General features: G+C 35.8%; 3 protein-coding genes across 3 annotated transcripts in view; 1 reads left to right on the top strand and 2 right to left on the bottom strand.

Annotated features, from left to right (window-relative positions):
- Positions 1–2,547: 2,547 nt before the first annotated feature.
- Positions 2,548–6,796, bottom strand: LOC140151878 (uncharacterized). The gene is made up of 4 exons (XM_072174194.1): positions 6,727–6,796; positions 5,576–5,704; positions 5,005–5,301; positions 2,548–3,873 (listed from the first exon to the last, which is right to left on the bottom strand). The coding sequence occupies exons 2-4, from the start codon at positions 5,640–5,642 to the stop codon at positions 3,302–3,304; spliced, it is 936 nt and encodes a 311-aa protein (XP_072030295.1). The 5' UTR covers positions 5,643–5,704; positions 6,727–6,796; the 3' UTR covers positions 2,548–3,301.
- A 6,626-nt stretch (positions 6,797–13,422) lies between these two features.
- LOC140152226 (uncharacterized) overlaps positions 13,423–27,422 on the top strand; it is a 29,955-nt gene continuing 15,955 nt past the window's right edge. Inside the window, exons 1-10 of the mRNA XM_072174527.1 lie at positions 13,423–13,492; positions 14,712–14,744; positions 16,644–16,760; positions 17,856–18,005; positions 19,569–19,837; positions 20,893–21,094; positions 21,820–22,020; positions 22,661–22,897; positions 23,629–23,837; positions 26,984–27,213. Coding sequence (XP_072030628.1) covers positions 13,423–13,492; positions 14,712–14,744; positions 16,644–16,760; positions 17,856–18,005; positions 19,569–19,837; positions 20,893–21,094; positions 21,820–22,020; positions 22,661–22,897; positions 23,629–23,837; positions 26,984–27,213 — 1,718 coding nt within the window. The remainder of the gene's footprint in view (positions 13,493–14,711; positions 14,745–16,643; positions 16,761–17,855; positions 18,006–19,568; positions 19,838–20,892; positions 21,095–21,819; positions 22,021–22,660; positions 22,898–23,628; positions 23,838–26,983; positions 27,214–27,422) is intronic.
- The window catches only part of LOC140153203 (dimethyladenosine transferase 2, mitochondrial-like), a 46,252-nt gene continuing 35,684 nt past the window's right edge, over positions 16,855–27,422 (bottom strand). The window contains exon 9 of the mRNA XM_072175887.1: positions 16,855–19,457. The gene's annotated coding sequence lies outside the window, so the exon portion shown is untranslated. The remainder of the gene's footprint in view (positions 19,458–27,422) is intronic.

The following is a 27,422-nucleotide window of genomic DNA, read 5'->3' as shown; positions in this document are numbered from 1 at the left end:
ACGCATCGCCACATTTGGCACATTGAAAAACTTCGATGTATACGTGCGAAAGACTTGAGCTATTTTCAGGCTCTATATCCCAAAATGCAATCTGATGAGCTGGAACATCTTGTACATTAGCCATGGCTGCTGGTACTATGGTATATAGTATACTATGGTATATAAGCTACTGAAGAGATGTATCTGGTTTGTCTTCTGAGAAGATTAATGAAGTCAGATTATTACAAGCCGACGACGGATGTCGGCTTGTTCTGTCTCTTCTCAATTCTTACAAGCCGACGACGGATGTCGGCTTGTTCTGTCTCTTCTCAATTCTTCTTCTTTCTTTCTTCTTCTGGCAACCTCGTGACATTTTGCGTGAATTGCCACGTTTCGCCCTAGCTCTCTTATGCTTCGACAGATTTCAACCATACTTGAGCCAAATGACCACTGGACTAGGCCAAACCTTCCATTTGACTTTGACCTTGCTGTGACCTTTGACCTAGCTATAATGGTCAAAAGTGTGATTTCACAAAAAAATGCTACTCCTTCCACAAATTTCATGCAATGATCATGTGACTCATGCATATGAATCAACATGTGGCAGTGCTTAAAACTTCCTAAAAAGAATTGAGGTCAAAGGTCATTAAGGGGTCATTTCCGGTCTGAAAGCTAAAAATATTCAAAAAATCACTGTCTTTACAAAATATATAGCAGAGAGTCGCCATTACACATGCATTGCTACTAGCCAGGGTCTTTAGGATGCCTACAGGTTTGGGGTCAAAGGTCATTAAGGGGTTACTTCCGGTCAAAAACCAAAAATGTTCAAAAAAATTTTATTTCAAAATGTAAACAGACCAGAATAATATATAACCAACATACATGAATTAGTGTTCCCTGATGTATGCATGGTATTTTTATTTTGGGGGTCAAAGGTCATTAAGGGGTCACTTCCTGTTTTTAGCTGAATAACTTCAAGAATTTTTATCTCAAGAACTGAACATGTTAGAATTTTTAATTAAAATTGGAACAATGCATTTTGTCGGTGTACATAAGGTTTTTTTTTTACATTGAGGTCAAAAGGTCATTAAAGGGGGTCAAAAGGTCAATCAAAATTTTCAAAAATCAAAATCCATGTATAAGTTCCGATTAAGCTGAAATTCACCAGGAATATTTCTTATGACATCCTAAGCACAGTGCAAGAGCAGTTGACCCCATCCGTAACCCAGGGGTCAAGTTATAGGGTCAAATTGCGGCTTGTATTCAGCGTCTGTTGACTCTAGTTTCTTCTTTCTTCTTTCTTTCTTCTGGCAACCAATCAACTGCATCTAGCTTCGCAAAGGATTGACAGATTTCAACCAAAGTTGACCCAAATGACCACTGGGCTAGGCCAAACCTTCCCTTTGACTTTGACCTCGCTGTGACCTTTGACCTAGCTATAATGGTCAAACATGTGATTTCACAAAAAATGCTACTCCTTCCACAAATTTCATGCAATGATCATGTGACTCATGCATATGAATCAACATGTGGCAGTGCTTAAAACTTCCTAAAAAGAATTGAGGTCAAAGGTCATTAAGGGGTCATTTCCGGTCTGAAAGCTAAAAATATTCAAAAAATCACTGTCTTTACAAAATATATAGCAGAGAGTCGCCATTAGCACACATGCATTGCTACTAGCCAGGGTCTTTAGGATGCCTACAGGTTTGGGGACAAAAGGTCATTAAGGGGTTACTTCCGGTCAAAAACCAAAAATGTTCAAAAAATTTTTATCTCAAAATGTAAACAGACCAGAATAATATAACCAACATACATGAATTAGTGTTCCCTGATGTATGCATGGTATTTTTATTTTGGGGGTCAAAGGTCATTAAGGGGTCATTTCCTGTTTTTAGCTGAATAACTTCAAGAATTTTTATCTCAAGAACTGAACATGTTATAATTTTTTATTTAAAATTGGAACAATGCATTTTGTCGGTGTACATAAGGTTTTTTTTTTCATTGAGGTCAAAGGTCATTAAAGGGGTCAAAAGGTCAATCAAAAATTTTCAAAAATCAAAATCCATGTATAAGTTCCGATTAAGCTGAAATTCACCAGGAATATTTCTTATGACATCCTAAGCACAATGCAAGAGCAGTTGACCCCATCCGTAACCCAGGGGTCAAGTTATAGGGTCAAATTGCGGCTTGTATTCAGCGTCTGTTGACTCTAGTTTTTATCTGTATTTATATCCAAATAAGAATCAGAATTAAATTGGATTATAAGAATATTTCGGAAACTTAGTAATAAATATGATTGAATTAACCTATAGTCTTGCGCTTAAGTATAAATGAATTGACATTACTTAATTAATAATCATAATTAGTTACTACTACCTGATAACGACTAATTAACAATTACCCTAAGACTGACAGTTCACCCTAATTACCCCAATTTCCCCCTGATGTAGGGACCCTGGTAGGATAGAACTTCCTAACATTTACTAACACTCTCTAATTAAAAGATTCTCTTAAACATTTCCTGTCAAGCAAAAAAGTCGGCCAACATTCCCAACAACTACTCTCACAAAACAAACCAACGCATAACACAGCAAGCAAGCCATGTATGTAAACTTTTCTGTTTTTGGGTGTCCTCACAAAACAGACCAACGTATAACACAGTAAGCAAGCCATGTATGTAAACTTTTCTGTTTTTGGGTGTCCTCACAAAACAGACCAACGTATAACACAGTAAGCAAGCCATGTATGTAAACTTTTCTGTTTTTGGGTGTCCTCACAAAACAGACCAACGTCTAACACAGTAAGCAAGCCATGTATGTAAACTTTTCTGTTTTTGGGGGCTCACAAAACAGACCAACGTCTAACACAGTAAGCAAGCCGTGTATGTAAACTTGTCTGTTTTTGGGTGTCCTCACAAAACAGAGCAACGAATAACACAGCAAGCAAGCCGTGAATGTAAACTTTCCTGTCTTTGGGTGTCCTCACAAAACAAAACAACATAATTATAACACAGCAAGCAAGCCATGTATATAATGTCAACTTTCCTGTATTTGGGTGTCTTTATGTTGCAACTGGAATGGCGGTTTAAATTTGGGTGGGTTGAACTTGATTTACAGAATTATAATAAGTTAGAGCACTCAAGATAGTAAGTTCATTATCTTCCACATTGTGTCAAGTTGCTGCGAAGTTCTGTGATCAGTCACGAGTGACTCGCGACAGTACGTGCGTCCATGTCAGCGTTCGTACTTGTGGGCGGTTGATACGGAGCCGTGTTATCATTTGAAACAGTTGATGTATCAAAATCCGTGTTCTCTTTTATTTGTTATGAACACAATTGCTCATCAGCGCCATTAGGGCAATCGTTTTTGCCATCACACCACATGAATTTGTAAACACAGGTGCCTTGGGCGTCTCTACATGGTCGTCTATACATGAGCTTAGCTCGTGGTCTTGTTCTTATCGGTGGACATAGTACATTTGGTGGCACTGTCTTTGCGATTGTCCTTTGGGTATGGGTGGAAGGTTGCTCTGAAACCGTATGATCACCTGTAGTAGTTGATGCGACAATGTTCTGCATAGTTGTGGAGGGTGGCTGTGAAACTCTATGACTTGTAACAGTTGACAGAACAGTGTAACTGTTGTCCGTAGTTGTAAAAAGTTGTTGTGACCCCGTATGATGATTTCCAACAGTTGATGAAACAGTGTTACTGTTGTCCGTATTTGTTGAATGAGGTCGGTTGCGGTTAGTAAAGGTATGATCCGTAATGGCACTTGAAAGACCCATCGCGGTAGAAGGGTTATCATCTGCAGTTGTTGCTATCATGTCGGTAGAAGCTGCGCCGGTTGACGTTTGGGCATCAGAAGTACTTCTTAGGTGAGTTGTCATTGTTGTATCTAATCAAGCAAAGGTACAAATATATTTTTTTATTAAAACAATATTCAAAAACACATTTGCGATGTTTTTGATTCAAATATGCGTTTGTATCAACATAGGCTCTAAACACAGAGTCTATGGTATCATGTATAAAGAAGGTAGTGAAAAAGGTATATGGGCTTATTTACAAATAAAGCAAACATATTTAGTTAACCGCTTCATGTAAACTGATCAAAATATCACAATAACTATATATTCATCATCTACTAATCTAATCCAGATCAAAAAAATCAAAAAGGGTGCAAATAATGCTTGATTAATGTGAGCAAATATGTGTAGATAATACTATAAACATGATGAAATAAGTTTGCTTTACAGAACTTTTGTGATGGTGAAATCGACGATGGTACAATTCTGGTTTACGCTGCGCACCCTGTGTTTTAAAGGGGGTCTCCGGCAATCATAACATTATGCCTTATATGTTAGAAAAATAATTATCAAGCACAAATCACATGGTTGTACTTAAAACAAACTCACATTGACCATAAAAAACGAATAAAAGCAGTCGGCTCTCAACACGCGATATTCAAATTTCCCGCGCCGAAATTGTCTAAGTGCAATGAAGTATTAAAGTAATGCTTATTTGTGTTCAATTGTTGTCATTTGTGCTTCATTGTATTACTGGGACGTCATTGCACTCGACAATTTCGGCGCCCGGGAATTGTGAATATCGTGTGTTGAGTACCGAATGTTTTTATTCGTTTTTATGGTCACTATGAGTTTATTTTAAATAAAACCACGTGATTCGTGCTTGATAAATATTTTTCTTGCATATAAGGCATAATGTTGTGATTGCCGGAGACTCCCTTTAAGTACAAGTCTGGCTTACCCTGCGCACCTGTATTTTGGGTTAGGGGTAGAGTTAAGATTAGGGTTAGGGTTATACTTGTGCGCATGCAGGGTATACCAAAATCATTCCTTCCATTGGTTTCAAAATAATGGTTCTTGGATTGGGGGAGGGGTAGTGGGGTATAAACACGTTTCAGGCTATCCTGTCATGCATGGTAAATTAATGCAATTAAAGTTATCATGTTTTCTTTTGAATTGTTATATAAGCTGTTATTCATACAATAGGCTGCATGATTACATACCTGATAGTGCCTTTGTTGACATGATGACGGTAGTAGTTGGTGGACATGGATGACATCCTGGAGGACATGGCGGACACGGTAGAGAGAGACACGGAGGAGGCTTATAGTTGCTGGGCACCTGTCTGCTACAATTGCGGTCATCTGTAAGATCATAGACCCTTACAGGAAAACCTTGAGAGAGTCTTTCACTGCTACATGTACAATTTTTGCAGTCTGATATTAAGCCTGGTATCATACCTATATCAAATAGTCCTTGTCTTTTTATGCGTCTACTAAAAGGTTCCTCTTGTACTGGTACTGTCAATATAAAAGAAAATAGTTTGTATAGGTATACTATATGCTTATACTTTATACCCGTAGGTTACTCGTGGAGCTGATCCTGGTTGCGATGGTTATATGTGGGTAGACTATGAGACTGCGCCTATTGAGCTGCGTGCCTGAATGTTAGTCTAATGTTGTTTATAAGGTGTGCTTTGGGCCACAGTGGTTAGCCAAAATATGTAAAGTGCATTCATGCTTCCATCCATTGGATTCAAAAAAGAAATACATAATTATATAATTTTTAACTTACAACTGCCAGTAGCGCAGAAGAAAAATGTGATAACTCCAAAAACTAGCATGTTTCTCAAATGTAGCATTCTTGATCGATCCAGAGATGTTAATTTGTCGATTGTTTGGTTTAAAATGTCACAACTGGAAACTGATCGGATGAAAAATACAAATTTCAAATTAAGCAATTCTTCGAGTATTCGGATTAACGTTTAATTATATAAAACGTCAAGATAAAAAAAAGTCGCATTTACAAGTTTTAACATTATAACGCTGATCGAACAAAATAAACGACATTCTAATTGTATAAATATAACGGCAAGAGAGTGACGACTAATTGACAAAAAAATAAATATATCAATAATTGCGAATAAAGAATCATTCAATACATAATATCAAACAGGTTTGATATAAATTATCAACAAACTATACCTGTTATTTCTGAAAGCTTTCTTCGATAACACAAGTTAAACACTTTCGGTCGCAAAACTAACCAAAGTACTAAAACTAACCGTTAAAGTGTCGTATTATACACAAAAAATGTAAGAAAAAACGCACGATTTGCCGGAATTCCGTAAAAATCGTGATTCATATCGTGAACTAGCATACAATTTGGCTACTAACGGTCACAACCCTTCCAGACCAAAATACCGTGGGTTCAATTGGCCTTTTGTTAACATTAAGTGCGGGCGGTGTCGTTGAACATATTTCATAAGTTACTCAGGCGAAAATTAGACCTGACATGTCAAACATGAACAGTGTAGATGAGAGCACAGATATTGGAACATCTGTGGTACAACACACGTTAAACTAAATCACAACAGTTCACACAAAACTAGGGTTTTGGGACTGTCAAAATTGTACTTTTATTGAGATTTTGATGTAGCTGAAAAAATTGGAAAGTAAGCTTACAAATGACGATTTGCTTAAACAATTTGGAAACAAGGATAGCTTTGGCGATACGATTCAATACGCACAGCTATCAAGACACTGATGTATGTAAACTTTCCTGTTTTTGAGTGTCCTTGCAAAACAAAACAGCGACCGCATGCCGCACAGCAAGCAGACATGTATGTAAACTTTCCTGTCTTTGGGTGTCCTTACAAAACAAAACAACGTCCGCACAGCAAGCAAGATATGCATGTAAACTTTCCTGTCTTTGGGTGTCCTTACAAAACAAAACAGCGTCCGCACAGCAGGCAAGACATGTATGTTAACTTTCCTGTCTTTGGGTGTACTTACAAAACAAAACAACGTCCGCACAGCAAGCATACATGTATGTAAACTTTCCTGTCTTTGGGTGTCCTTACAAAACAAAACAACGTCCGCACAGCAAGCAAGATATGTATGTAAACTTTCCTGTCTTGGGGTGTACTTACAAAACAAAACAACGTCCGCACAGCAAGCATACATGTATGTAAACTTTCCTGTCTTTGGGTGTCCTTACAAAACAAAACAACGTCCGCACAGCAAGCAAGATATGTATGTAAACTTTCCTGTCTTTTGGGTGTCCTTACAAAACAAAACAACGTCCGCACAGCAAGCAGACATGTATGTAAACTTTCCTGTCTTTGGGTGTCCTTACAAAACAAAACAACGTCCGCACAGCAAGCAAGATATGCATGTAAACTTTCCTGTCTTTGGGTGTACTTACAAAACAAAACAACGTCCGCACAGCAAGCAGACATGTATGTAAACTTTCCTGTCTTTGGGTGTCCTTACAAAACAAAACAGCGTCCGCACAGCAGGCAAGACATGTATGTTAACTTTCCTGTCTTTGGGTGTACTTACAAAACAAAACAACGTCCGCACAGCAAGCATACATGTATGTAAACTTTCCTGTCTTTGGGTGTCCTTACAAAACAAAACAACGTCCGCACAGCAAGCAAGATATGTATGTAAACTTTCCTGTCTTTGGGTGTACTTACAAAACAAAACAACGTCCGCACAGCAAGCATACATGTATGTAAACTTTCCTGTCTTTGGGTGTCCTTACAAAACAAAACAACGTCCGCACAGCAAGCAAGATATGTATGTAAACTTTCCTGTCTTTTGGGTGTCCTTACAAAACAAAACAACGTCCGCACAGCAAGCAGACATGTATGTAAACTTTCCTGTCTTTGGGTGTCCTTACAAAACAAAACAACGTCCGCACAGCAAGCAAGATATGCATGTAAACTTTCCTGTCTTTGGGTGTACTTACAAAACAAAACAACGTCCGCACAGCAAGCAGACATGTATGTAAACTTTCCTGTCTTTGGGTGTCCTTACAAAACAAAACAGCGTCCGCACAGCAGGCAAGACATGTATGTTAACTTTCCTGTCTTTGGGTGTACTTACAAAACAAAACAACGTCCGCACAGCAAGCATACATGTATGTAAACTTTCCTGTCTTTGGGTGTCCTTACAAAACAAAACAACGTCCGCACAGCAAGCAAGATATGTATGTAAACTTTCCTGTCTTTTGGGTGTCCTTACAAAACAAAACAACGTCCGCACAGCAAGCAGACATGTATGTAAACTTTCCTGTCTTTGGGTGTCCTTACAAAACAAAGCAGCGTCCGCACAGCAAGCAAGATATGTATGTAAACTTTCCTGTCTTTTGGGTGTCCTTACAAAACAAAACAACGTCCGCACAGCAAGCAGACATGTATGTAAACTTTCCTGTCTTTGGGTGTCCTTACAAAACAAAACAACGTCCGCACAGCAAGCAAGATATGTATGTAAAGTTTCCTGTCTTTTGGGTGTCCTTACAAAACAAAACAACGTCCGCACAGCAAGCAAGATATGTATGTAAACTTTCCTGTCTTTTGGGTTTCCCTAAAAAACAACACACCTTCCGCACAGCAAGCAGACATGTATGTAAACTTTCCTGTCTTTGGGTGTCCTTACAAAACAAAGCAGCGTCCGCACAGCAAGCAAGATATGTATGTAAACTTTCCTGTCTTTGGGTGTACTACAAAACAAAACAGCGTCCGCACAGCAAGCAGACATGTATGTAAACTTTCCTATCTTTGGGTGTCCTTACCAAACAAAACAACGTCCGCACAGCAAGCAGACATGTATGTTAACTTTCCTATCTTTGGGTGTCCTTACAAAACAAAACAATGTCCGCACAGCAAGCAAGATATGTATGTAAACTTTCCTGTACAAAACAAAACAGCGTCCGCACAGCAAGCAGACATGTATGTAAACTTTCCTGTCTTTGGGCGTACTTACAAAACAAAACAGCGTCCGCACAGCAGGCAAGACATGTATGTAAACTTTCCTGTCTTTGGGTATCCTTACACTGGAACAAACAGCGTCCGCACAGCAAGCAGACATAGACAAGTATAGACTAAGTATGTAAACTTTCCTGTCTTTTGTGTGTCACAAACCAAATGTAATATGACTCCGTTTTTTTAACTATTGATTAATAACCCCCTTTCTGCGTACTGATGTATGCATGCTTGATATTAAATATTAAATGTATAAATGTATTTAATAATACCAAGATTATAATTCAATAAATGCTATTGCGAACTATCTGTCGGCCTTTGTTAATCTCTATTCAGTGCTGTGTATTTTGGATAAATAAATTGCACTGTCCTTGGCACAATTGAATTGACTCTATAACGTCATAGGTCTATCTAACGCCCCTTGTCATGGTATTCATTTTAAAGCTTATCTACTATAAATCTTTTATACAAGTATATCAACATCTCAAATAGTACAATTTTGACGTGTTCTGGGTTTTGTGGGAACAGCTCATTTGAAACGATTTCAGAAATTTTACATTTTTATGGTGATTTTTATGGATAAAGGTTAGAAGTAGGTCTACTGATACTCTTCCGGATTTTGAGAGAACCACCGCCCGGGACTCCACGTGTATGCCTATATGTAAATTTAAGATATTTAATGTGTTGTAACTACGGATATACTTGCTTCATGTGTTTGCTTTTTCTCTGCTTTGACAATAAACACCCTTAATATAATAATAATAATAATTATAATAATAATAATATTATTATTATTATTATTATTATTATTATTATTATTATTATTATTATTATTATTATAATATTATTATTATTATTATTATTATTATAAATAATAATAATAATAATAATAATAATAATAATAATAATAATAATAATAATAATAATAATAATAAATATTTATAATAAAAATAAATATAGGAAAAACGGTGCTGCAATTTGATCTCCCTTTTATAAGATTTGTCAACAACAAAATGAAATTAATCAACAAAACTCACAATACAGAAGCACACAACACAAGCCCTTATACAACTCTTCAATCACCCACCCGCATTTCGTTCATTTGTGTTAATATCTTTCAAGGAACAAAATAATTTCTTGCACATTTTAGTTCCAGACGGTGTTTTACAATGAGACTTCAGTAAATAGCAATAATCTATGAGCAAGCAAACTGCCATTTTGAAAGTTCACAGACGTGTTGTGATGAGATCCTTTTGTTTGCATAACACATGTTGATTGTTTCTCTCATCATTATAATTCTTAGCTGTTTTAGTTGTGAAATAAACATGAATTCACTTCACTTACCATACTTCCATGCTTCGTTTGACATAGCAATTAAAATTCGTGACGAGCCACGCAAAAGTCCCCTTTTGGTGACGTTGATCCGGGTGACAAATGACACGATTAGTCACGATGTAAAATGCAAATTGGCTGACGTTCATTTATTGGTTAATATTTCTTTTAACCAATTTTAAGCCACATATTTCATAAATTTATTTTACTAAATAACTGATACTAAATTATAATATTCATGACGCATGTGTTTTCTCATACAACTACCTCAAATGCACTTAAACATGAATATTGAAACGGGCGATGTCATAATGCATGCACTCAGCGGACTGAATGGATGGTAACGCACTGCAACCACGATAAACACATGGGGAAATTCCCTTCGATTGAGTAGCCACATATAGCATGGAGGGATAGGTTTGTTCCAACGATATATAAGAGCGACTTGGATCAAAATGGATCATATTTTTAAGAGAAATTACTCTACAAACATTAAACAACGAAAAGGTAGAACAAAATTCTACATTTATTGCTGTGATATTACGTGAGGACACAACTATTGGATAATATCAAGAAGCACAAAGTTAAAACTACATCATGGCTAACCACGGGTTGATGTTGAAGACCATCATCTTCGTTACGATATGTTATACAGGTATGAATTATTCTTAAAACTTACTGATTTTGTGTGTTACGCAAAAGCAATGTTGTTACTGAAAAAACATATGTTTTGTTAAAGCCGTAGCCTACAGTTTCAATCAAGTTATATTTACTTTTTACTCTTTACCAAAAATTACTGGCACTGTCAGGAAGGTTTTATCAATAAATAAAAAGTATGCGTCGTTTATATACGCTATTTTCGATCAGAATGACTTTGATTTAATATAATTCATCGTTTACCTTTATAATGTTCTGTAAGCGATAATGTGTATAATTCAGTGGTCCCTGGTATAATCGGGGTCCGATGTGGGTGACAAATGTAAAACGTTTTCCAGTAAAAAAGAAACTTAAAACGGCCCTTAAGTCTGGGAGTTTTTACATGGTTACGATGATCAAATGCAACTATAAGGTTAAGCGATTTCAGTTCATTTGCTAGGTCATGCCCAAGAAGTTGGTAAAGAACACCAAGAGCATGAGTGGAAACATGAAAGACATAAAATAAGTTCGTTCTGAATGATTTGCTCGAATTTCATAGCGCTGAACGTGCAACATGCAAAAATGAGAAGATAATATCAAACTCTTTGGGTGCTTTCACAAAACAAACCAATATAATCAGCACAGGCTTAGGAACCCTCAATAATTTTGGTGCGGGCTGGAATACCTTTCAGCCCCCCCCCCCAATGATCCTAGGTGAAGTTAAAAATTGTGATAAAATAGAGCCGGGGGAAACGGGTGTTTGTGACCTATATTTTGCAAATTTTCTTCTTTTTTTTCCCAGGATGGCCCACCAAATATTTATCAATTTTCAGACCCCCCCCATGTTGAAAATCTTCCTAATAAGCCAATGATCAGGATAATGATAACAGAAGCAAAACATGTATCTAAAACATTCATGTCTTTGGGTGTTCTCATAAAACAAATCAACGTCTAACACAGCAAGCAAGCCATGCATGTATGTAAACTTGCTGTCTTTGGGCATCCTCACAAAACAAACGTAACACAACACGCACACTTTCCTGTGTAGGGGTCATTGTATGCAAACCTCCCTGTCTTTGTGGGTGTCAGATTCAGATTAAATGTATTTCAAATTCGTGGCCCGTAGGCCAAAATTACATGAAATATTACATTTGTCCTCACAAAACAACGTACAGCAAGCACTGTGGTGCCTCATAAAACAAACCAATGTAAAACAGAAGCAAAACATTTACACAGCTCTAGGAAGGCCTGGCTCTAGGTGTCAGGTTGCAGTGACGGTAACCAGGGGGCAGAGTACCCCCAGAACATTTTCAGGGGAAATGGGAACGGCAAAGCGGATCGTGTCCTTAAAATGACTAAATAGGACAAAAATTGACAAATGGGGACGAAAATATGGCTTTGCCCCCTCACACCAAAACCATGGCTACGCTACTGGTATCCTGACAAATTAAACCAATGTATAATCACTATATAACATAGCGTGCAAAACATAAATTCTTCAAGGCCATGATAATGATGATTATGAAATAATAATAATAATAATAATAATAATAATAATAATAATAATAATAATAATAATAATAATAATAATAATAATAATAATAAATATTAAACAATGATAAATAATAAATAAACATATTGGACAATAATCTCCATTTTACAAATCTTATCGAAAACATAATTAAACTAATCAACAAAACTCACAATACAAAAGCACACAACTCACACCTTACACAACTGTTTCTATCCACACACATTTCGACCACACCTTACACAACTCTAATTCCATCCACCCACCTTTTGGCAATAACAGTAGTATTGGTGTTCAGGCCTACAATATCTTTCAAGAAACAAGATCATTTATTACACTGCAGCTATTCCAGTATTTTATTATGGAAAATAAAGAGCAATAATCTGTTATATTTATAGCAAGCGAACTGCCAAAGGTTCACTGACGTGTTATGATGAGATCTCTTTATTTGCACAACACATTTTGTTTGTTTCTCTCATCATTATAATTCTTAGCTGTTTAAATTGTGAAATAAACGTAAATTCACTTAATTATAATTGAACAGTTGACGCTTAGTGATTCAACTTCGTGACGTGTCACGCAAAAGTCCCCTTTCGGTGACGTAGATTCGGATAGTGAGTGACGAAATGACACGATTAGTCACGATGAAACTGTGCAACTGCTGGCGTACATTCATTGGTTTTCTGTACTTTTAACCGGCTTAAAACACACATTTCATTGGTTTAATTCACTAAATAACTAATATTTAATTAATATATTCATGACACACGTGTTTTTCCCATACAACTACCACTACTGAACTAAAACATGAATATTGAAACCGGTGACGATTTCATAATGATGACTGCACAGCGAACTGAATGGCTTACACGCATTGCAACCACGATAGCCATTTGGGGGAATCCCCGTTTGTGGCAGACACTTGGTCTATTAATGGAAGCTTGTTAGGGAGTGGGGCTGTTCCAAAGACTTGGACATGTGTATATATATTAGAGCGACTTTGATCAAAATGAACCATTTCTGTAAGAGAATTTATTTTACAAACATTAAACAACGAAAAGGTAGAACAAAATTCTACATTTATTACTGCGACATTACATGAGGACACATAACTATTGGATAATATCAAGAAGCACAAAGTTAAACTTCACCATGGCTAACCACGGGTTGAATTTGATGTTGAGGACCATCATCATCGTTACGATAGGGTTATTTAACACAGGTAGGAGTTATTCTTACAATTTACTGATTATGTGGTTTACATTAATGTAACCCCCGCCACAAATAAAACATGATAACTTGCATGTTTTGTTTAAGCCATAAGATTTTGGTCAAGTTGTATTTTTCTTATTCTTTCGAAAAATTCTGAAAAATATTTGTAAGGTAGGCCTATTCTTCTCTATATTTTTAAGTTGAAATAAATGAGGTAATATAAAAAAAAATACTTACTGTTTTGGCCGCTTGATCGGTAGCCCTATTCTATGGTGGAATAATGTCTTAAAACATTACTTCAAAATTAAGCTGTTGTCCTACAAAAAGAATTATTTGGTTGATTCAAATTAAATGTATGTTGGGATATGTGTAAGCATTACATATAGGCCTAGATATCAAAAAATCAGGTTAAAAATAGTTAACCAAATTCATTTAAAAAGAACGTAAATGAATTTGGCCTTAAATTCGGTGTCAACTAACGCAACTGCTTATAATTCTGATTGAAGTTTAGTACTAGCATCTCATATAGGCCTACTTCAATGGATCTGAGAAACGTTCTCCGTGTTCTCTGAATTAGCTTTTGAGAAGAATCTGCCAATACATTATACTGCTGCATGTGCAGAGTATTCTATAAAGGCAACCTGGATGGAAATTTTAATGATACTAAAAGGGTAATCAGTAACATTTAGTATAATAACTAAATGAGGAAACAGTTTGCAAGAAAAAAGTAAGAATCAGTTTACGCTCTCTTCGACTGAAATTAGTTTGATATGTATAATTCTTCTTTTTATAATGCTCTGAACATATCCAAGCGAATACCCGTACAAAGTGACTGAATTTAAATACGTACAAGCATAATCGAGCACTTTTAGATGGACCGTAAAGTGGTTTTTTTCCGCTGACCTGTTTCAAATCAGAAACATCAAGAACATTATCATAATCAATGTGACGAGACTTTTTTGGTGTTAAACGGGCCACAAAGACGGGTCAAATGTTTGCCCGGTAAGTATCGTCGAGGGGGGGGGGGGCACTCTTCCCCCGCCCCGATAATGAATGTCTTTATTTAATCTAGAGAGTCGCAATGAAGAACACACAGGTTTATTATAAGACTTATATGAAATTCTTCAGTCCAAAATGCAAATCCCATATAATTAAAAAGAAAAATTGTTCTTAACACGAGGCATAGAGGACTTTTTTATTTCAAAAACTTTCACTTGCTTTTTATTCAGAGCAAACACTATGCTGCTCAGCTCTTTCTAGAGGTGAGTAGGCCTATTTAATATACCCCACTTTGACAATCAGCATGTATTGGATCGCAATTGGTGTTTTCCCTCTTATCCACCACTAATATGCACTTCCCGATTTTCTTTGATGTTATTTTAAGTCTCACATTTTGGTTAATTTTTGTTTTGTTTTGTCGTAAATATTTTAACTTGTTCTTTTGACAAATTAATTAACAGTATGCCCAACGCCCCCAAAAGGTAGATATTTTTAAGATATCGCCGAAGGCTCGTCGTGAATTTCAATGTCTGGAATTCACGATCTACTCAATATAACCACAGATATTGGAATACCTGATTAATAAAAGAAAACTGAGCTGTCGTGGGAAATACTCAATGTTTAAAAAAACACTAAAGAGAGCGAAAGGGAAGGAAACTACATGTACAAATTTTAAGAGTGGCAAAATGTGATGAGAAGTTGAGATCGGATATGATATAAATATCTTTAACCATGTTAAGGGATCCAAAATGAGCGTTTATTGCGTTTCGACAGTATTTTTTGTGGGACATGAGAGCACCTCAGACCTATCGAATTGCATTCTGAATACGAAGCATGTCTTTCTGATATCAAATAATTTTCATTTTTTAAAATCACAATATAATACAAATTTTATGACAAATTATAAAAATTTGATATTTTTCAAATTTTTGATATATAACAGTCCTCGAAGTAAATTATATAAATCTAATGATATATTCTTAAAGTGTATGTAGCTGGGAGGAAAAGCCGACGGTCAATTGAAAATTTTGACCTTTCATATTGAAGATATGGATTTTTTCCCAAAAAGACCTAATTTTTTTTGGTGTTTTGGGAAAAAAATCCATATCTTCAATACGAAAGGTCAAAATTTTCAATTGATTGTCGGCTTTCATCCCACCTACATACACTTTAAGTATAAATCATCAGATTTATAAAGTTTACTTCAAGTACTGTTAAATATCAAAAATATCAATTTTAATGATTTGCCATAAAATATGTATTAATTTGCGAATTTCAAAAAATCAAAATTATTTGATATCAGAATGACATTCTTCATATTCAGAATGCAATTCGATATGTCTGATGTGCTCTAATGTCCCAAAATAAATACTGTCCAAACGTTCATACCCCAGCCCTTAACTTAATCACTAAATATGAAATACTTGTATTTCAATCATGGAGCTATAACTAGCTCGATGGTTTAATTCAGCATCTTCGTATAGTACATTTTAGAACTACTATTACTAAATTTTTGTTTGTTGTAATGTGTTTGTAATAAAATAATAAACATGCGAACACCCAAAAACCTTTGCATGCTCGTTTTAATAACTGATCCTGGCTGTGATGGTCAATTGTGGAATGTCTGGGGTGAATGCGCTTCAGCAAAGCAGCAAAGTCCATGTGTTGTTGTTAAATGGTTTATGGAATCATGGAAATAGTATCTACTATTTCCATGATGGAATAAAGTGGGTCAGCGACAACCTGTAAAGTGTGCTGAGGCTTGTGGATCAACGGGTTGGACGTAGCGCACTATATAAATCGCCTTTTTTTTTTAATACCAGTGACTTGATATTACGAATGCTCTGTAATGCTACAAACGACCCAAGGATTCGTTCTTTCGACACTACTGTTTTATTAGGAATGTTATCACTAGTGTGTTTTTGTTTCACATAAATGCACATTTTTCATAAACATTACAAGATGTAACTTCTAAAGGCATGTTAAAACTGATCGGTTATGAAGCAAATTTACAGTAACTTCTAAAAGGCATGTTAAAAGTGATCGGTTATGAAGCAAAAATAATGTAATATCAAAAGTCGCTTTTGCGGATATTTTTGGTTACAAATTGCTTATTAAATGTATGCATAAATTAATATTTTCATTTCCTATTTTTTCTCCAGTTCTGCCTGCCGCTAGCTATGAATTACAATGCTTTGACAGGAAGTATACTCCGGCAACAGAACTTTGCTGCAACGGGACCGTCTACCAGAAGAGATCTGACCAGGATTACAAGTGCTGTACGTAAAATATCTGATTTAACTTACCGGTACTTAATGTTTATAGTAGTACGGTAATACGTGGCATTATTGGTCATGGTTTGGCCACCTTTTTGACGAAGTTGAAATTAAATAATCGAGATGATTTTAAAATCTTAATGACTTTTGATCTTTCAAAATAAGATAGCAGGGAATTGGGCTCTGGTAGCAACAGGTATTAGATTTGAAACCACCCACTGATTTTTACATTGATAATTCATTCGATACACCCATTGGCACACGAGACATCACGAGTCACAAACACAAAATAACATCAGTAACTTCTTTTGGTTTATAAAATTATTTATTTATCGTAATTTGTTATAAACTCTTTAATTACAATAAAGGTTGAATTTCTGGCCCACGTTATTCAGATTAATATTTGTTTTGCCTTTTGACAAATTTTGCTAGGAACAAAACTATACAGTATTCTTGGGGATAAGGTAGAACTCATCTTACTAACATCAATGTATAAAATTGAGTAGTTATCCAAAAATATCAAATTATATTGACACCAACAAACATGTTTTCTTGTTTTAAAAGATTAGATGGAATAATTTAGTGGTAATGTTAGTACCGTTTTTCTATCCACTTGACTTTTTGTTAACGAGCATGACCAGTGCATGTAATATGTTTTAGGCTGAAACATAGCTCGAAATTGTTGCTAGTAGTGAAATTCTGAAGATAACATCTTATTTTTAATCAGAACATTATACCAACGGCATAGTAACAGAAATAAGGTGATCACCATGATAAATGACAACTCACTGATTAGGTTTCTCTTTTAATATAAAATATATATTTGTATTCTATTTTGGTGTCCAAGTGAGTGCATTCTCCAATGAAAAGTTCCAAACATTCTTGAGTTTTACCACAGATATTGGAACACACTGCAAGACTATCTTTAAATGATTGCACTTGAAACAATCAACTTTAAAGGAAAAACCTGGATACCTTAATAATATTAATTATACATGTATACACAGGGATATTGTAATTAAAAGTCACTAAACTGCATACAATTGTTTACCAAACGACTCTTGTACATTTTTGATCCATTATTACAATTCTATACAGGCGGCAATGATATATACTCGGCAGAGACACACAAGTGCTGTGGAACACAACGACTACTGAAGGATGACCCTACTCTTTGTTGCAATGGAAGAACTTACACCCCTACCACTCACACGTGCTGCAGTGGCAACTTGATGCTCAAACAACCAGGTATGTATCAGAAATGGACCAAGGGAACCACTCTAAAAAAATGACCCCAATTTTGCAACATTTTCCGACTCAAAATTGGCTCTCAAAAATACCATTTTTGTTAGCAGCCCCTTCCTATTTCTGGGTCTATACCTGCATATATATGTAGTCTTTAATAATCTTTAGTTTAACTAAATGTTTAGTTTAGCTAAAAAATAGTAATACAAATATTTATTAATACAAAAATGCTGGCAAATGACGACTTAAAAACAACTTGTTCTGGTTTAAGCTTGAGGAAATCGTAACTATTCCAGCCTCTTTTATTTATACATGAAACATACAGCAACCTTATATGTGATGCAATCAAGCAAAATCAATCAGAACTCAGAAATATTGATTTTGAGATATAGCCAAACAAAGGAAATATTTCCTATTGTTTCCTGTGGAAACTCTTTAATTGCTCATCATATCTTTGGAACTGGTTGTTCAATTTCAATGGGGTTTTGTGCAATATGCAGCTTTGTAAATGCTTTTTACTATCCTATAAGAAAATTTAATATTTCCGAGTTCCGACTGATTTTGCTTGATTGGATCACATATATGTAACTGTACCCATATAAGGAAAAGTGCTATATAAGTTGCAATATTAAACTTATTTGTAAATTCTAAGAATTTTCCACAAAATAAACAACAGCCATCAGTGACTGACACAATGCTTCCCAAGATACTCTTCTATTCAGATATATCAGGTTGCAACAAATATGTCAAGTACTGTGTCTGATTTTTCAGTTAAGGGTTCTCATTGTGAGCATCCTTGACCCAGCACATCCTTTTTAAAGGGATTTTTTTTTATTTCATTACACATTCAACTTGCTAACAATGATCTGTAACATACAAACATACAAAGAGTGTATTATCAGGTATCAGACTCACATCAGACTTCAAGGTCTGGGGCAGGATTATTACTTGTCACTTACAAAACTTGTATCATATTTGTGTAATTACGGTACACTTACATTGCAAAATTTGAAACATCATGATGTATCCCATAACTGCAATAACAGTCTATGCCCAACACTGCTCTGTGGTTCATGTCCATGCACAGATATGTATGTCTGACTCTCCTGATGTAACATTCGCCCCTACAGTTTGTCCACTTTGAAGTACGAAGCACATTTTGCGTAAATATATTGTGCGTCGCGTATAAAGACACTCATGCATTTGTGTGCGTCTAGCAGTGTGTTAATTCCTTCTGACATTACAGCGCGCAGAAACTGCGTAATTGACTGCATACTATAACTTCGTACTTCAAAGTGGACAAACTGTACATATTATTATCAATGTCATTTAAGTTGAAAAGTTCTGTAAGTGTGCAATTCACAATCCTAGGTTTAGGTATGTTCCAAGGTCTGAGGTAAGATCCTTCTTCTTCATGTAGTTTCATGAGGATTTCTGTGCTTTGTTGAGTCTGACCTGAAAGACAAAAGCAAAGACAAAAGAAAACAAAATTATAATTATGTTTGTTCATAGTCACTAACAAACCAACCAAACCCTAATCAGTTGATTTGTTAATTTTCCTTGTAGGATATGGATGCTGTGGAGGAAATGCTATTGATCTTTCTACTCAGACATGTTGCTATACTGGCAGGCAATGGTCACCAGTCTCAGGTGTAGGTAAATGCTGTGGACCAGATAAAGTTTATAACCCAATGACTGAGCTGTGCTGTGTGAATGGGCTACAGAGTAGCAAACATCTGGTTGGTAGTGAGGCTATTGAAGCTGGCAATATGCAGTGTTGTGGATTTAACAATACCTACAATACTGTGACAGAACACTGTTGTCAAAATACAAAGGTAAGTTGTTTTTTTGCTTCACCCATAGAGGTTGTGCATATGACGTATCATACCTTAAATATGGCAGACTTCTCAAATGCATTCCACACAAGCATGATTGCAGTCTACTGCAACAGTTCGTCTCATACACATAACAAATGCACAACGATCAAATAGGTTGATGACAACATTTGATTGAATGGACTGCACTGAGCCATGATTTATTATGCTGAAGGACACCGGTTCAAATCCTTTGTTGTTTGGAGCCAATCGATAAAACTAAGCATGCAGGGCCTCTATACTGCACTAGATATGATAGGTGTGTTGGGGTGGGTGTGTGTGGGGGGTGGAGGTGTTTGTCTTTGCACTTGCATGACTGCATATGTTTGTGAGTGCCTGTTACTAAAGTTGTACATTGTTGTGCGTGAACAAATATTCAGCAAATTGGCAAACATTATGAGGGTTACCATGGTTACTGTTGATAGAATTGGTACAAAATAGCCCTGGTATTGAAACATGTACATTTTGGAACTGTGATTCTCCAAATGTGAGTGGAAGCACTCAAAAAGTTATGTCGCCAATACGTACCACTCCTTCGGTCATGTTATGGTACGACCCTTTGTTGTGAATATCACCGTCCCGCACGCCGTGCACTTACTGTGTGTTACCATCGTAATAATAAAGCGCCGGTTCCGTCGTTTTATTCAAAATCTCGGATTTTGACAAAACTACAGCACCTAGAGTCTTGATTTTTGCAGGGTATATTGGTTTAATAAAGTACAACTTAATCGTGTAAAAAAAAGAATTTTAAAAATTCAGGGAGGGCGTCCTCCTCAATAAATGTTATAATATGGCTTTAAGCACAAAGTCTTTTCTTAGGTATTGAGGGGTATCAATATTATTGTTGTCTGAAGGTAACATTATGCAAAGGTCCTGTTGTTATTAAACAAAACAATAATAAGATTCATTTTGCTTGTGCATGTACTAGTGCTACTTTCTTATGCTAAGTGCAAATATCCTAATCTTATGTACTTTACCTAATATACACTGAAATTTACCACTTTCTTTGTCACCAGATTGCAAAAACCAATTTCTCAAGTTGCTGTGGTACAGGTGCGTTTGATGAAAGCAATCAAATTTGTTGCGGAGGTTCTTCTATCCTTCCCCTGACGGAAGGACGGACAGAGTGTTGTGCAAGTTGGGGAAGCGAAGGGAGTACATATACTCCATATAACCCAGCTAATGAAAACTGTTGTGATGGTGCTGTTACACCCATTGGTAAGCTCATAAAAGATGCAATCAAGAAGAAATCTTCTTTTTTTTCAATTTACAGTAATTTATTTTCAACTTACAGTAAATTGTTTTCAATTTACAGTAATTTTTTTAATTTACAGTCAATTTTTTCAATTTACAGTAAATTTTTTCAATTTACTTTTCCCATTTGACATATCAATTAATCAGTCAATCCAATCATAAATCAATCAATCAATCCAATTAATATATCAATCAATATATCACTCAATCATACATGTATATTAATCAATCCAATCAATATATCAATCAATCAATATATCACTCAAACATGTATTTCATATCATAATGAGGTCATCATCAGCCCTCGAATTAACCCACGGCACCCATGGCATAATGCCCTGGGTGCCCATCCCCACTGCCGTAATGCCCTCAAAATATATGTCCTTTACCGACGGCCCTGCCCCTTCATTATAAAATCATCTATCAGATTGTTTGTGTGTGTTTTCTTCGCTTTTGAGAAATTGCCTTGTGCCCTTCTCAAATTTTCAACAGTTGCCATGATGCCCTCTTGAAATATTACAAACTGCCGTGCTGCCTTGCCTTTTCAGTGAAAATCCAAGGCAATTATCAACTTGCCCTAAAAAAAAGTTGCTGTGCCCCTTCAGATCCTTAATTCTAGGGCTGGTCATCATCTGTTAATTACATTTCTAACTATTCATATTATATCAACAATTTCTGTCTCATTTCAGGGCATGGTAAATGCTGCAATAGAGATGTTCCCTATGACCCAAACACGGCTTCGTGCTGCAAGAATGTGCTATCGGAAAACATTCCCGAAGTAGATGACCTTCAAGCATGTTGCGGTAACCAATCTTATCTGAAAACCAACCAAGTATGTTGCAACGGTATGCTGCATTACTGGCAACAAGATATGATGTGCTGCGGCAATGGTAAGACAGGTTTCACGTGAATTCAAAATCCAATGTTATTGTGTACTTTTGGCTCATTACTCATCATTCCTCTTACTTTCAAAAACTTTATATCCTTCTCTAAAAGACCCCTTGCAAATAACACTACACACATTTTCAGATCAACTACCTAATCCATAACAATACCACAATATATTTCCAAAATTAAAGCCACAGTGTACGATCTGATAATATGAAATTGGTTAATTTAGTTTTTCCAAGCCTGAATTTTTGGCATATTGTAATGTTTACACATGTCCAAACTTACACCTAAATGGAATCGGCCAAATCCAGTCAGGTCAAAAGAGTAATTTTGACATAATGTCGTAGAACTCCATGTTAAATGGCCAAAATAGCAAGTGGGACTTCTTTACCTTGTTTTTTCAGCTTCAAATGGGCAGAAACCTTTCCTGAAAGTTATTACTAATATTATTTCAGCATTTTGAGTAAAGAAAACAAAATTAATATTTGATGGAAATCATATTTTATGGCTTAAACCAACTTTTAGGAAGGGTCCAGGAGACAATGTTTCCCCTCTATAAAACAAATTCAGTCTTGCTTACATGTCTCTATATAAAAATTTTATCTCCTTTCTTCTTATTTATTTTTGACTTTGCTATAGATACATACAACACATCAACTGAATTATGCTGTGGTTCTGACAACACCAGAATAGCAAAACCCACAACAACTTCAAAATGCTGTGGACAAAGGTCCTACGACTCAGCCACGCAAACTTGTTGCCCAGTGTTTAAACAGGTGTTTAATATTGCTGAGGGCGCATGTTGCATGTTGAATGACACACACGAGGAGGCGTATGATCCTGAAACACAGACATGCTGCCAAACATCTTGGAATGGTAAGCACAAAATTGGGCTATTCCAGTTGAAATCCACACTACCCCTGTGGAAGATTTAGCTAAAGTCTCCCACAGAGGGGAGTATAAATGTTGAATAGAATAGACAATTGGATATAAACTTCCATTTGAAATACTCACTCCAGGTGTGGAAGATATGGGTAAAGCTATAATACAGAGGGAGTATGGCTTTCAAAATGATTAATTCCGACCAATTACGTGTGAAAAACATACTCTCCTCTGTGGAAAATATTTCCAAAATCTTCCACAGGCGTAGTTTGGAATTCAACTGGAATAGCCCAATATAATTATGTAAACCAGAACAAAAAAGTCTTAAATATAAGTTAATTTCAACTAATGTTTGTATCGTGTAAGTTGGTACTTTCACATCGTAAGTAACATTTTCAAAAGTAAGACACCTATCCTCTTTATATTGAGAAAGATAAATAGTAAATATTACGACATGTCAGAGATATCACACTGTCTTGAATTTGGTAGAATTGAATTTTTATGCTAAAAGTATATTAAAAGTTCATGACATTCTTCCATTCGGGTTACAAATGTCTCAATTTTGTGCTATCATACTATGGCTTGATTGTGTATGCTTGATTGTGTATGCTTGATTGCGTACGCTTGATTGCGTACGCACTCGCAGGAGCAATAAATGAGGAGATAATGCAGTATGTAAATGACCATAAAAATATAATAAAACTCTTTGTTTTCTCAACCTTCAGGAGCTGTGCACCCAGTTGCTCACCAACAGAACAAATGTTGTGGATCACAGCTTCTGACACCTAACGAACTTTGTGATTCGTCAAACATGATACCTGTTTCTAAGGGTGACAATGATGACAATGAAGTTTGCTGGCCAATAAATGGACGGAATGGAAGACCAGTTACAGGAAATGAAATACATGTTAACACATACAACTCAGTAAACAAGGTATGTTTTTTTGTCTGTTCATTTCTTTCCCTTGCTTCCTACCTGCCCTCATTTCCTCCCTCACATCTCTTCCTCTCCCTCCCTAAATAACTGGAGGGCTTAAGAGGCTCAATGTTGCAACACTTTGCATGAATCAAATTCACAAAAACCAAATTCTCATACCGAACAAAGGTATAATTTTAAGGGCACAGAAAACTTTCACCAATTTATTTTATCACAATTTTCATGAAAATCATTTTGATTCAATTCCAAACAAACTTGAATCCTTACCATTCAATTTCACATTGTTACCTAAAAAGTTTTCTTCAACAGAACAAAATAATTTGATATAAAAATCAAGACATATCTTGCAATAGGAGGGTGATTTAATCAACATGGCAAAGTGGATAAATTCTTAGCATTTTTCCCTCTCAGGAGCAGAAGTCAGTCGCTATAGACCACAATAGCCTCATCCCAATAGCATATTTCAACAACCTTAATTAAACAATCATAGTACAAAATTTGATCTCAAGTTGCAGAGTATGAGTTTTTGTACCCAAATTTTCAAAGTTCATTCAATGAATGTACAAATGTATTGGGTTTAAAGAATTTTGTCCTGATAGATGAGCATGTGGTGGATCCTAGTGAGTGGCCAGTTAAGTTTCATTTTGATATTATGATTCAAATCACAACAAAACACTGCACTTTATAAAGCCTAATACTGAGGGTATTCCCCCAGATATGCCATACTCTAGCTGGTACAAATTGAAAATAAAAATTGATCAAGTCCTGGATGGGTGAAGGCTAAAACAACTTGGACTAGTTTCATCAATGTTGTGAATTTCTATGTTGTTTCCCTTTTGGAATGTGCACATTGTTAGCCTCATGCTAGGTTATAAAATGGTTCCTGGGAAAAGGGTCCATACTTGAAGATTATGTATAGGTAAGGGGGAAATTGTCCCCCCCCCCTGAAATTTTAATGGATAAAATGGGATGGCAAAGTGTTATTAAAATGACAAAATAGGGGACATAAATTGACTTTGCCCTTCTACAGTAAAAGACTGGCTACGTCCCTGGCTTTGATCAAGTTTGAGGCAACATCAACTTATGTTGTCCAACTATAACTCCCAAATTTTTTTGTCATAGTTCAAGAAAACAAAAATCATTTTTCTCTTCATCCCTCATGAGGAAATAATGGAGCTATAATTATTATGGTCACAATTGTTTTCTTCTTTCAAAAGGCAAAGCGAGTGTTTTGTTTCATCCATTGTGTAATAATTGAGTGGGGTGCACGGATTTGAAATCGTGTCAATCTTCTTTTAAAAAGCAAAGCGAGTGTTTGGTTTCATCAATTGTGTAATAATTGAGTGGGTTGGACCAGGGATATGGTTGGACAGATTTGAAATTGTCCATGTAAATGAAAATAAACAAGATACAAGTAACCAAGAAAATATAAACCTGGATCCAGGAAACGGCAAATATAGGTATACTGTGCACACACTTTTAAGATATTAAGAGACATCCTGTTTTCAAATAACAGTAAAATAAACAAAATATATTTTTCATTGTTCTAATGTGTGGGATATTTTAATCCAGGAGTTTCATTTTCCATATAACTTCACCACCCACCCTGAGAAATCGTTTACTCTCCTGTGATGTCATTTGGTGTCAATTAAGCGTGTGAATCTTCAGACACATTGGTCATTTTGAAACCATCTTTCCACTTTGGGAATCAGAAAGTAATTTACTGAGAAAGCATGTCTTGTTTTAGCATGAATTGGAAATGTTAACTATATTGAAACTCGGCTACAAGTAATTAATACATTTGAAAGTGTTATCAATTGCTTGGATGAAAAACTCAACTTCCAAGTTCTGTAGTTACAAATTTTTCTCTTAGGTCTTCAAAATCACAGATTATTCCCTTTTTAAATTCTTCCCTAAAAACATTGAAACACTTCCCTAAGAAAGTGCTTAGTCATATTGCTCAAAGAAAATATATGTATGTATTAAAGTTCTCATTTAAGCATTTCAAATTCTTATCAAAATTATGAAATTTGACGAAGAAAAACACAAATGAAGTAAAAACTATTTACATACTACCTGTAATGACAATTTTATGGATCTTATTTAATAGCAGTGGATTATGAGGATATGCGTGGGACAGCAAATTCTTTCCCCCGTTGACAAATTTCTTGTTTCAAATACTCCCGTCTATATTCATAATTAATTCATCAGGATGTGCTGTGTCTCCTAATAAAGATATTAACACTTTCAATTTCTGGAATTCAAGGTGCAACTTTCTATTTCAGCTTTAACTGATTTCATAACCGTTTGGTTTTACTATAGTGACACACCTGGAAATGCAAACTACGGGGTTATGTAATTAGAACAGGTTTAACTGGCTTATTGTAATTAAAACCTGTTTCAATTAATTGAAATATTTCCTGTATTGCTGATGTAAAAATAACATTGTCTATATTTCACGAATAGAACCTAATATGAATAGAATTAGAACTTGACGCTGCTCATATTCTAGCGAAAAGGCGATAATATAATATGATGTAATTCCGGCATATCAAACGCTACAGGGATAAAAAAATGCCCAAATATAGTCTACGCAAAATGAAATACACAAATGAAGAAATGGAAAGAACCAGAATAGCCTTTCATTGTAAATAATTACAAATTTTATACAACATTTTGTTTCATAGTCCCCCCCCCCACCTTTCCACTTGATACTAAGCACAAACATGATGCACACATGCATAGCCCCCTTGCCCGATAATTCACGAGGGGGTATTTGCAGTCTATATGAATTTTGACTTTATCCTTGAGCAAAACCCGATTGCTGGATATGGTCTCCATAAAATCTTGTGTTGACTTGACGAATTAACAAATTATTTGCCTCTAATATTCTGAGAGTTAGTCTGTGTCACAGGCTGGGAAACTGACTACTACCTGCAAGCCACCAACATGTGTATGAGTATAGCATAGTAAACATCAGGATACGCCCTCTCTGTCAGGCTTCCTCCTCAGCTTGCGCATTCATTTCCCCATAAGACTAACAAGAAGTACACTTCTATGTACCTACATAGGAGGTAAAGATATTTGTTATGCTTCAGAATCATGACCCCATATTTTGCATATTTTCTATTTGAAACACACAGGCCTGCACACTAGATGGAAGCATCATTGGCAAACAACCAGAGGAAGAATTCTGTGGGCATTCTCTCTACAACACTCGCACAGAACTCTGTTGTGGTTGGCAAATCTTTGATAAGGAGGACAGCTATGGACAATCCAGGACATGTTGTGAAGGAGGTGGAGAAGCTTATGTCCCTGCTCAACAGAGCTGCTTTGCTGGAAGAGTGTTCAATATTCCACAAGCAGAAGCTGGGTATGTTGATACTTGATACATTATTTTTTATTATCTTGTAAAAAAGTCACCAACTGGTGTCAGGATGTTGCACATTTTCAATAATATTCCAAAATGAATATAAATTACATAATACAGTATACAGAATCCTGCTTTGAACACTTATATTTGACATTTGTACTTAAACAAAATGGCGCATATCTCAATTATGTAAAACATCCGCACACACA

This window comes from Amphiura filiformis, chromosome 5, assembly GCF_039555335.1.
Source record: "Amphiura filiformis chromosome 5, Afil_fr2py, whole genome shotgun sequence".
In the NCBI taxonomy this organism is placed as follows: Eukaryota; Metazoa; Echinodermata; class Ophiuroidea; order Amphilepidida; family Amphiuridae; genus Amphiura; species Amphiura filiformis.
This window is presented reverse-complemented; position numbering and strand designations above follow the sequence as displayed.